We start from the raw sequence: 10,976 nt of genomic DNA on the forward strand, positions 1-10,976 counted from the left end.
AGCCACATTCCGCTGCCAGGAGCACCCCAAGGACAGTGCAGAGTGTCTCCAAAGGGGATCGGCTGGACCCTGGGCCCAGCCCATGGCCTCAGCAGCCGCTGTGGAGCCCCCTCCCTGCAGGTGAGCCCTGTGACGCAGGAGACAGGGGGCTCGCTGTGGGGCTGCCCCACTCACTGTGTCAGAAACGCCTGTCTGGCTCCGGTCTCTCTAGTGGCGAAAATCAGCAAAGCAAAGTCGATGGGGAAGCCGGTGAAAACGCCCTCTCTGAACTGGATGGAGCTGCTGCCCCCTCCGCCTCCGGCCAGCGAGCTGAGCCAGTACACCGAGGAGGAGGAGGAGGACGAAGAGGAGGAGGAGGAGGAGCTGGCTGCCAGGTGAGCACAGTTACCGCTCTCTCTGTCCTAGCCGGGACGGTGCCAGCAATGCCATGGGCAGGATCTCAATGCCCTTGGCAACACAGAGTCTGCACCAGTGGCTGCCAGGGCCAGGCAAACATCGCCACCGGCACCAGGCTGCCCCAGCCCTGCCAGAGACGCCGCAGGGAGCTGGGAGGGTCCAGGCAGACCTGTGGCATTGCCAGTCTGCCCTGGACTCGCCCAGGCCCGCCTGGGTCAGGTCAGAGGCTCGGTCAGGAGAGTCTATGGTAGAGGCTGATTACAGCTGTAGCCGTGGGGCACCTACCACTTCAGCCTGGCTTTGCCCCAGCCCAGGATGGCAACGTGTACTACTGGGGGGCTCAGGGCGCCCTCACATCAGCCCTATCAGAGCCTCAGCCATGGGCTCCGGGCAGCACAGTGGGTGTCACCCCTGCCGCGGCCTCTCCAGAGTGAGGCAGGGCGAGGCTTGAGCCATGGCCTACACACGGGAGCTGGGCCAGGGGGCCGTGTAGAGCTGGGTAGGGTGGGAAGCGCGGCGGGCGGGGCGGGGCAGGGCAGAGCAGAGAGATGTGGGAGGCATGTGGGGCAGGGAGGCACGTGGGGAGGCATGTAGGGCTGAGCAGGGAGCTGCATGGGGCTGGGCAGGGCGAGGGAGGCACCTGTGGCCGGGCCGGGAGGAGCGTGGGATGGGTGGGGAGGCGCAGGGGGTGGGCAGGCGTGGCGTATGCAGCTGGCTGGGGTGAGAGAGGCACATGGGATTGGGCAGAGAGACCTGTGGGGTCGGGTGGGGAGACACGTGGAGCCAGATGGGGAGGCGTGTGGGCCAGGTGGGGAGACACGTGGAACCAGATGGGGAGGCGCGTGGGATGGGTGGGGAGACACGTGGAGCCTGACAGGGAGGCGGGTGGGCCGGGTGGGGAGACACGTGGAGCCAGATGGGGAGGCGTGTGGGCCGGGTGGGGAGACACGTGGAACCAGATGAGGAGGTGTGTGGGGTGGGTGAGGAGACACGTGGAGCCAGACATGGAGGTGCGTGGGACTGGCGGGGAGGCGCATGGGATGGGCAGGGAGACATATGGAGCCGGACAGGGAGGAATGGGGGCCGGGCGGGGAGGCCTGTGGAGCCAGGCAGGATGAGGGAGGCCCGCGGGGCTGGGCGGGGTGGCTGTGAGAGCCAGAGGCGCCATCCAAGCCTGTGGTGCCCAGCAGGGTCTAACATCCCCCCCGCTTGCAGCATGGACGCAGAGGAATGGTGCCCCCCGCTGCCCGAACGCACCTACCTGATGGAGAACGTCCAGGAGGAACAGTGCCCCCTGCCCCCGCCCCGCGGCGACATCGCCTCACCCGCCCACTCCTACGGGCAGCAGTCCACGGCCACGCTGACGCCCTCACCGCGCGATGAGATGAGAGCTGCCGAGGACATCCCCAGGCTGCATCACTTCGAGATCCCCCACCTGCCCCGGTAGGAGGTGTCCCCGCCCCTGGGGCTCATGCTCCGGGAGCTTCCCCGAATCCTTCACGGGAGAGAGAAGCTGTGCGGATGGAGTGCCAGCCTGGGTCACGCCAGCTTCCCCGCTCAGCCTGTGCTCCTCAGTCCCGACCTGCCGCCCCCTGATAGCCCAGCCCTGGGCTCCCCCCACACACGGCAGAACAGAAGAATGGCCAGACTGGGTCAGACCAGTGGTCCGTCCAGCCCAGTGTCCTGTCTCCTGACAGCAGCCAGGGACAGGTGCTTCAGAGGGCAATTATAGTCCAGTCCCAGCTCCACAGGCAGAGTTAGGGACACCCAGAGCATGGGGTTGCTGCCCTGACCAGAGGCGCCAACTTCCCCTCTACCCCGCTGGGTGCTTGACCCCCACCTGCCCTTGGCCCACCTCTTCCCGCCCCTGCACCGCCCTCACCCCACCCCCATTCCACCCCTTCCCCAAAGTCCCCACCCCACCCCGCCTCCTTCCTGCCCCCATTCCACCCCTTCTCCGCCTCCTCCCCTGAATGTGCCGCATCCCCACTCCTCCTTCTCCCTCCCGGACATTCCTAAGTGCCGCCAAACAGCTGTTAGGCGGCGGTGGGGTTGCGGGAAGTGCTGGGAGGGAGGGGTAGGAGCGGGGAGGCAGCGCACTTGGGAGCGGGGGAGGAGGCGAGGCAGGTGAGGAGAGCTTGGCTGCCGGTGGGTGCCGAGCACCCACTAATTTTTCCGTGTGGGTGCTCCAACCCCAGAGCACCCACGGCGTTGGTGCCTATGGCCCTGACCCTCTTGGCTAACAGCCATAGTCAGACCTATCCTCCATAAACGTAGCTCATTCTTTTTGGAACCCCATTATAATTTAGCCCTCACAACATCCCCCGTGGGCAGCAGGTGGACCCACCCTTTGGGGAGGCTAGCCCCAGCTCAGCCCCTTCTGCCCACGCCCCCCGCCCCCCCGCAGCCAGAGCCCCAAGAACCCCCCTCCTGCCCAGAGGAGGCCTGTGCACCCACCCATCAGCCAGATCAGTTCCGGGCCACCTGGCGCCCTGAGGGACCCCTGCCCCCCCCACACCTGCTCGGAGGTGCCCCAAGACTCCCCCCCCGACCCCCCATGGCCTGAGGAGTCCCAGGCCAGCTCCACCCCCCGGCCCCAAGCTGCGTCTCTCTGGTCCATCTCTCTGCTATGCCCCATGCTGGTTCCGGGGCGGCTGAGGAGGCAGCATTTGTTACTCAGCTTCCTGGGTTCCTCCGTAATCTCCCTTGACTCCCCAGGCCTATTATACCCGCTGCCCATGACATCCCCTGGCAAGGAGTTCCACAGGTTGACAGTGCGTTGTATGAAGAAGTGCTTCATTGTGTTTGTTTTAAACCTGCTGCCTATCAATTTCATTGGGTGACACCTGGTGCTTGTGTTCTGTGAAGGGGTAAATAACACTTCCTTAGTCACTTTCTCAATCCCGACCCGCAGCCCCCTGCTACCCCAGCCCCTGCTCCCCCAGCTCCACTGTATCCTGACCTGCAGTGTCCACGCTTACCCTCGCCTGGGACAGGGCTGTGCTGTGCTGTGCTGTGGCTTTAGACTGGGGAGCAGAGCTGAAGTTGAAGGGGCCCTGAGCGGTCCTGCGGCATGGCCCTTGTGCAGCCAGTGGAGATGGGTTGCTGGCTCTTGGTCCAGAGCAGAGTTGTGTGCACCCCTGAGGGGGCCGAGAGGCTGGGCTCTCCTCTCAGCAGGGCCCATTGGCAGGGGGCAGCTGTAGCAATGGCTGGTGTTTGCAGGTCTGCCCGGGTGCGGTGGGTGGGTGCCAGAAGCCCTGCCCCTGGAGCCGCCTGCTCCCAGGCAGTGCGTGGGTTAACTGGGCTGTTCTTGCTGTTTTACAGGCGATTACCGAATGGCTCGGGGGCCTTGCCCAGGGCCCCGAGCCCGCCCCTGACTCAGTCCGACCCAAATCTCAATGCCCTCGCGGACGGGGCCGATGGCCACACACCCAGACACGGGCACAGGCGCAACCTGAGTCAGACCCCAGCGCACAGTGCTGAGAACGTCAGTTCCCCGAGCCCAGGTGAGTGCAGCCCAGCCCCCGACGCTCCCGCAGCAGCACCTGTGCCCAGCCGGAGGGACCGACACCCCCTCTCCCGCCATGGTCAGCCTCTGCCAGGCCTGGTGCCTCTGCGGGTGCCAGGGTGGGATCGGGCGCTCCGGCTGCGGAGAGCCTGCCCAGAGCTGGGGGAGCAGCGAGCCGGGCGCTACGGGCACATGCTGGGGGTGCGGGCGAGGCCCGAGCGCTCAGCCAGCAGCGCCCGTGGGAGGAGATGGGCGACGGAGGCATGTCGGGGACTCACGCTGCCTTTGCCGACAGGTAACGCCCATCCCGCCCCCGGCGATGGGTTCCTGCCCCCGGCACAGAAAACGAGAACGAAGAAAAAGGCCAAGTCCAGCCACTACCGCCGGGAGAAGAAACAGGGAGGTGAGTGTGGGCGCGGCACGTGGCAGCGCCAGCGGCTCCTTCTTCTGGCAGCGAATGCCCCGGCAGCCCAGCCGGTGAAGGAGCTGCTAGCTGTGATGCCCGCGGCAATGCCAGCCGGGCAGCACTGCTCCTGGCTCTTCTGTCTGCCGGGGAGCCGATGGCCCCATTGGTGTAACCCCCGTGTCAGGGCCCGCTCCCAAGTCACACCAACCCCCCATCAGGGGCTCTGCTGGGAGGGGCACAGCCTGATTGGCCCACTGACACAATTCCCTCTGCTTCTCACACAGATCTGCCACCGCCCCCACTGCCACCGCCCAACGAGGACCCCGGGGCCTCTGCTCAGCCCCCGGCGCCACCACCGGCCTGCGGCGCCTCCTCTCTGGAGAGGGACGTGAGCAGTGCCGGCGCCGCAGAGCGGAGAGCCGGCCATCGGACCGCGCTGGGCCAGCACCAGCACCGAGACGGTAACGCCAGCCACCGCCCGACCGCCCCGGGGGCGTCCCAGCTCGCTCTCGCTGGGCTGGGGGCTGGTTCCCAGAGTGCTCTGGGCCCCCCTGTGCAGCACCCACCCGAAATCAGCCACCCTCGGGCACGGACAGGCATGTGCCTGGTGTGATTCCATTGCACAGCACCCTGCTAGCCATACACGGAGCCCGACCCTCCCGATGTCTAGCCCCACAGCTGGCTTCTGGGAGGGCCCACGTGGCCCCGGGGCCGGGCTGCGGGATGGGGCGCACGTGGTGGCAATGCAATTCCATGGCAGGGCACTGCGGGTCTCCGAGGTGCCCTGCAGCCAGACTCCAGAGGAGGCCATGGGCATCCAGGCCCCTGCCCAGGAGCTGTGGGCACTGGGTACATTAAAGATCAAACGCCAAGGGGAGGCAGGGCTTAGCCACGGGTGCCTGAGCTGCATCTGACCCTGAGCGGCTCCGTGGGCCCGTCCCCTGCCATGTGCTGCAGGGGGCTCCCTGCAGGGCCCCGTCCCACCGGGCGCATCCGCTGCGCGTGTTGGGCAGGGGGTGCGGGAGGCAGCGCCAGCCCTACCCACGCGCCTGCCCCTTCCCTTGCAGCGGAGGAGATCGCCCCGTACAGCAGACCCAACTTCCTCTCCAGAGGCCAGGTGTCAAGCAACTGCTCCACGACCGGCAGCTCCTCCTCCAGGGGCTCGACGGGGTCCCGGGGCCACGGCTCCGGCCGCAGCAGGACAGCCGGGGACCGGAGTGAGGTGAGCCAAGGCGCGTGACTTGGGGGGCCGGCCACGCACTGGGGAACAGGATGAGGTGGCACCGGGCAGCGAGCTGCAGGGACAGTGTCTTGCAGCATGGCAGAGGCAGGGCAGGACACGGGGCCCCCTGGGGTGGGGCTGCTCTGTGGGGTACCGAGCGTGGGCTGGATGGGGCTGGCTCCCTTTCCCTGCACTGCAAACTGCACCGGGGCTGGTCTTCTGTCCTGGAGCTCCCGCCGGTGTGGGAGGGGGTTTGCTAAGAGGGGCAGGGGGGGCTCAGAACAGGCTGCCTAGCCAGGGGAGTCTCCTGGCAAAGCCAGACCCGTTTGGGGGCTTTAACCTTGCCCTGGGGGAGGGAGAAGCCCCATCCACATGGGCCCTGCTATGCTGCGGGGAGCCCCGGGAGGGGCCCGCTGGCTCGGACACGGCTGGGTGGTGCTGTGGTGGGCTGGGCGTGGCGGGGGGCGTTCCCAATGGATCCCACCTCAGGGCAGCAGCCCCAAAGGAGTCCTGGGGAGGGGAATGCCACGCCAGGCCCCACAGAAAGAGCGAGCTTGGATCCCCCCAGCCATGGCTGCCAGCGACAGGCGGGGCTGCTGTGGCATTTCCCCATGGCCTGTGGGCATCGCCCCAGGAGCTAGCGAGCTCTGGGGCTGGGGCCCGTGCTCTCCGCAGCCAGGGACGGGGCAGAGGGGCCCGGCCAAGCCGTGCTGCAGCTGGCCCGTGCCCGCGATGGCCTTAGCCCCTCCCAGGTCCAGGTCCGGTCCCGGGTCCCGGCCCTGCTGACGATTTTCTCTCTTTGCAGGAGAAGAGATGAAGCCAGCGCCCCTGGCTGAGTGAGCGGAGGCAGGCTGAGAGCAGGGCTCTGCCCTGAGATCTGGGCTTTGGTTTGGTTTAATTGACGACACTGTGACTGGAGCCGGGCGGCCCAGTCCCTTGTAAATAGGTGGGGTTGGGAGCGGCAGGCCAGGGCCCAGGCAGGCTGCGGGTGAGGCCTGCATGGGCCCGGTCAGTACCAAGCCGGCAGTTCTGCAAAGGAAGGTTTGCGCCCAGCAGGGCAGGGGCAGGCAGCTGGGGCAGGAGCGCCCCCCAGCCTGGCGCAGAGAGCAGCCCACCCGCACGGCACGCGTTGCCCGCGGGGCACTGCCAGCCCAGCCAGCCCCTCGTGTGGGCAGGGCTGTTTTTTGGTAGCTAATGAACCCTTTTGTAAAACCACCAATAAAGCTGTTTGTTACCCTGGACGGAGCGACGGGCTTTGCTTATGTGGGGGGGACAGGGGAGGGCTGGGCCCTGGGTGATGGGCGGCAGCAGGGGCTGCCTTGGGGCGGGGGAGGGCATGTCCTAGGCCTCAGAATATTCCCTAAACGTGCTCAATGCCACACTGCCAGGCTGGCACCCGCTGCTGTGTGGGGCAGGCTCCTCGCCTGCACCGTTAGTCAAAGCTCAGATTATCGCAAGTGAAAACGTAGCAACCATCTCACCTGTTCCCCACCTGGTGCCATTTACCCGCTGGCCCCTGCCCAGGGCGGCCCTGAGTTCGTTCTGTGTCTCGTCCGTGGCACTGCCGGGCTCTGGCCCCTGCCCCAGCTGAGTGAGGGGTCACTTCAAACCCGCGTCACCAGCGGGCAGGGACAGGGATCAATGGGGCTGGCAAAAGCTTTCTATAAACCCTAAATTGGGGCTTGGCCCGGGGGCCGGATGCAGTACTCAGAGAAGGGGGAGGGACAGCCCAGCATGGCACTCAGCACCATGGCAGCTCACTAAGGGCTGAGCCTGCTGTGCGGGCATGAGGGGGCGGGGGGTGGGGGGACTTGGAGCTGAGCAGGCGGGGCACTTGGGGCACTGTGAGATGCCATGTCTGCCAACACGCTGCCTGTGCCAGCCTGTGCCTGTGCCCAAGCCTGGCCTCCCACACGTCCATGCCCAGCCCACTGTGAATCTGGGCACAAGCTCACCGGAGCAGGAGACGTGCTACTGCTCTGGGACGGGCCTTGTTCCCCCTCCCCACCCCGTGCACGTATCCGCTGCACCATGCTGAGCGCAGCCCTGGCCGTGTCAGCTGAGCCTGCTCGGGGCACGACTAGGGCGCATGGGGGTCAGAGTGCTAGTGCCCCGGCTACTCGTGTGTCTGGCGAGTGCAGCTGCCCCAGGGCGATGGCAGGGGGTGGCAGCAGGTCACAGCTTGGCAAGTGCTGAGCCGAGGGGGCTCTGTGTCTCCCCTCACTGCTGGGCCAGCTGTACCTCTGCCCATGGGGCCAGCATGCCATCCGCTGGCAGTGCCGGGCCGTAGGGCCAGTGCAGGGGGGAGCTGCAGACACAGTGTCTGCAGGCACCAGAACATGTCCTGGAGTCCTGGCAAGCCACTTGCAGCTGCGCCGGGGACGTTCAGTGCAGGGGGGGGAGCTGCAGACGCAGTGTTTGCAGGCACCAGAACACGTCCTGGAGTCCTGGCAAGCCGGGGATGTTGGGAAGCTGAGGTGGCTGGTGCTGACCTCCTGCAGCGCTCCCTCCCTCAGCGGCCCGTGAGCGGGGAGAGCGGGGCTGACGGTGTAGAAGTCACCAGCGCTCCCAGCAGCATCTGGGCGAAGGTCCCGGGCTAGGGGGCACCGCTGCACTCAGCTCTCGGCTGCTGGTGCTGCTGTGCCCAGACTCAGATCCCTGACTGGGAGTTGTGCCCAGGCCTCCTAGGAGCAGCAGGGCTGTGGGTCACCTCCCATCACGCCCCCTCCCCCCCGGTTATCTCCCTCCCTGCCCCCCCAGGAATGGGGGGGGGCGGCAGCAGCAGAGTGAACATCATCTCCCAAGTCCCACATGCAGCCCTGCCTGTGTGCAAATCCATCCTGCTGCTCTGGGGGTGAGGGGCATAAACAGGAATCGCAAATAGGAGCCGAGAGGGTATCTTACCTCTGTATTTGGCATTGGTGGGACTGTGCTGGCATCCTGTGTCCAGTTCTGGAGGCTGTGGATAAATTGGAGGGGTCAGGGACGAGCCACTAGAATGATTAAAGGATGAGAAAACTCGCCTGGGGGCATTCTGCATGAAAAAATTCTGTGCCCAAACATTACAAATTCTGCGCACGGTATTTTAAAATTCTGCAAAATTCTACAAATTTTATTTGTCAAAACAACACTACATAATCCCACCGGTTTCATTTATTTTCATAATTTATTTCAAAGTACCTGTCAGCAAGTATGTAACAATACAGCCACATGCAAAATTTCCCCCAGAAGTAGAGAGTTAAAGAAACCCCCATGACAACCCAGAGCCTGTTTCTCTGCCCCCTTCCCCACTTCCTCAGAGCCCAGCCGGGGGGGGGGGGTCAGACACCCACAATCCACCCCCCCCCCAGTCCAGCCAATGCACCCCAAACCCCCTCTTCCCAGAACCCAGCTGCGGGACCTCTCCAGCCCAGATACCAGCACCTGCACCCTCACTCCCTGAGCCCAGCTGTGCCCCCTCCCAGCCCAGACACCCCCTGCCCCCCCCCCCCCCCGAGCCCAGGGATTCAAAGGGAGAGGCTTGCAATTGCATGGAGTTTCCTGCATACCTCCCTCAGGGCATGCTGGGAACTGCAGCTGGCAGGAGCCCTCTAGGCCTCCCCCAGTGTCTTCTATGTGCGAGCTGGGTTCTGCTGGGTCCAGTGGCCCCTAGTGGTGGCCAGCAGCACTGCAGCCCATTTCTGTGGGGGGGAAAGGAAATTCTGCACGCACGGTAATTTCTGCAAAATTCTTCATTGCGCAGCGGTGCAGAATTCCCCCAGGAGTAAGTGATGGACTCAAGGAGCCAAAGTTATGACACTGTTAAGCTAATTAGTGATGACCATCCCGATGTGCAGAAAGAATAGCAAATATGGCAGGTGACCAGCTTGGCTTAACAGAGAAATCTTTGGTGAGCTTAAACACAAAAAGGAAGCTTACAAGAAGTGGAAACTTGGACAGATGACATGGGAGGAGTATAAAAATATTGCTTGAGCATGCAGGGGTGTAATCAGGAAGGCCAAAGCACAATTGGAGTTGCAGCTAGCAAGGGATGTGAAGGGTAACAAGAAGGGTTTCTAGAGGTACGTTAGCAACAAGGTGGTCAGGGAAAGTGTGAGACCCTTACTGAATGGGGGAGGCAACCTAGTGACAGAGGATGTGGAAAAAGCTGAAGTACTCAATGCTTATTTTGCCTCAATCTTCACAGACAAGGTCAACTCCCAGACTGCTGTACTGGGCAGCACAGTATGGGGCAGAGGTGAGCAGCCCTCAGTGGTGAAAGAACAGGTTAAGGACTATTTAGAAAAGCTGGATGTGCACAAGTCCATGGGGCCAGATGCGTTGCATCTGAGGGTACTGAGGGAGTTGGCTGATGTGACTGCAGAGCCATTGGCCTTTATCTTTGAAAACTATGGTGATTGGGGGAGGTTCCGGATGACTGGAAAAAGGCTAATGTACTGCCCATCTTTAAAAAAGAGAAGAAGGAGAATCTGGGGAACTACAGCCCAGTCAGCCTCTCCTCAGTCCCTGGAAAAATCAAGGAATCAGTTTTGAAGCATTTGGAGGAGAGGAAGGTGATCAGGAACAGTCAACATGGATTCACCAAGGGCAAGTCATGCCTGACCAGCCTGATTGCCTTCTATGATGAGATAACTGGCTCTGTGGATATGGGGAAAGCAGTGGATGTGATATATCATGACTTTAGCAAAGCTTTTGATATGGTTTCCCACAGTATTCTTGCCAGCAAGAAAGCTGGCTAGATCATCAGGCTCAATGGGTAGTGATCAATGGCTCAATGTCTAGATGGCAGCCAGTATCAAGCGGAGTGCCCCAAGGGTCGGTCCTGGGGCCGGTTTCGTTCAACATCTTCATTAATGATCTGGATGATAGGATGGACTGCACCATCAGCAAGTTCATGGATGAGACTAAGCTGGGGGGAGAGGTAAATACACTGGAGGGTAGGGATAAGGTCCAAAGTGACCTAGATGGATTGGGCCAAAAGAAATCTGATGAGGTTCAACAAGGACAAGTGCAGAGTCCTGCACTTAGGATGGAAGAATCCCATGCACTGCTACAGGCTGGGGACTGACTGGCTAAGCGGCAGTTCTGCAAAAAAGGACCTGGGGATTACAGTGGACGAGAAGCTGGATATGAGTCAGCAGTGGGCCCTTGTTGCCAAGAAGGCTAACGGCATATTGGGCTGTATTGGTAGGAGCGTTGCCAGCAGACCATGGGAAGTGATTATTTCCCTCTATTCAGCACTGGTGAGGCCACATCTGGAGTATTGCATGCAGTTTTGGGCCGCTCACTGCAGAAAGGATGTGGACAAATTGAAAAGAGGCCAGCAGAGGGCAACAAAAATGATTAGGGGGCTCAGGTACATGACTTATGAGTAGTGGCTGAGGGAACTGGACTTATTTAATCTGCAGAAGAGAAACGTGAGAGGGGATTTGATAGCAGCCTTC

The 10,976-nt window shown here is 62.8% G+C and overlaps 1 protein-coding gene across 2 annotated transcripts in view; it reads left to right on the top strand.

Moving 5' to 3' along the window:
* Positions 1–6,766, top strand: part of ROBO3 (roundabout guidance receptor 3) — a 190,658-nt gene extending 183,892 nt beyond the window's left edge. For both annotated transcript variants that reach the window (XM_044997243.1, XM_044997242.1), the window contains exons 22-28: positions 212–374; positions 1,612–1,839; positions 3,721–3,902; positions 4,200–4,307; positions 4,595–4,771; positions 5,378–5,532; positions 6,338–6,766. In XM_044997243.1, the coding sequence (XP_044853178.1) occupies positions 212–374; positions 1,612–1,839; positions 3,721–3,902; positions 4,200–4,307; positions 4,595–4,771; positions 5,378–5,532; positions 6,338–6,349 (1,025 nt within the window). In that variant the 3' untranslated portion in view covers positions 6,350–6,766. The remainder of the gene's footprint in view (positions 1–211; positions 375–1,611; positions 1,840–3,720; positions 3,903–4,199; positions 4,308–4,594; positions 4,772–5,377; positions 5,533–6,337) is intronic.
* The last annotated feature ends 4,210 nt before the right edge of the window (positions 6,767–10,976 follow it).

Source organism: Mauremys mutica, chromosome 22 (genome assembly GCF_020497125.1).
Source record: "Mauremys mutica isolate MM-2020 ecotype Southern chromosome 22, ASM2049712v1, whole genome shotgun sequence".
NCBI lineage: Eukaryota > Metazoa > Chordata > Testudines > Geoemydidae > Mauremys > Mauremys mutica.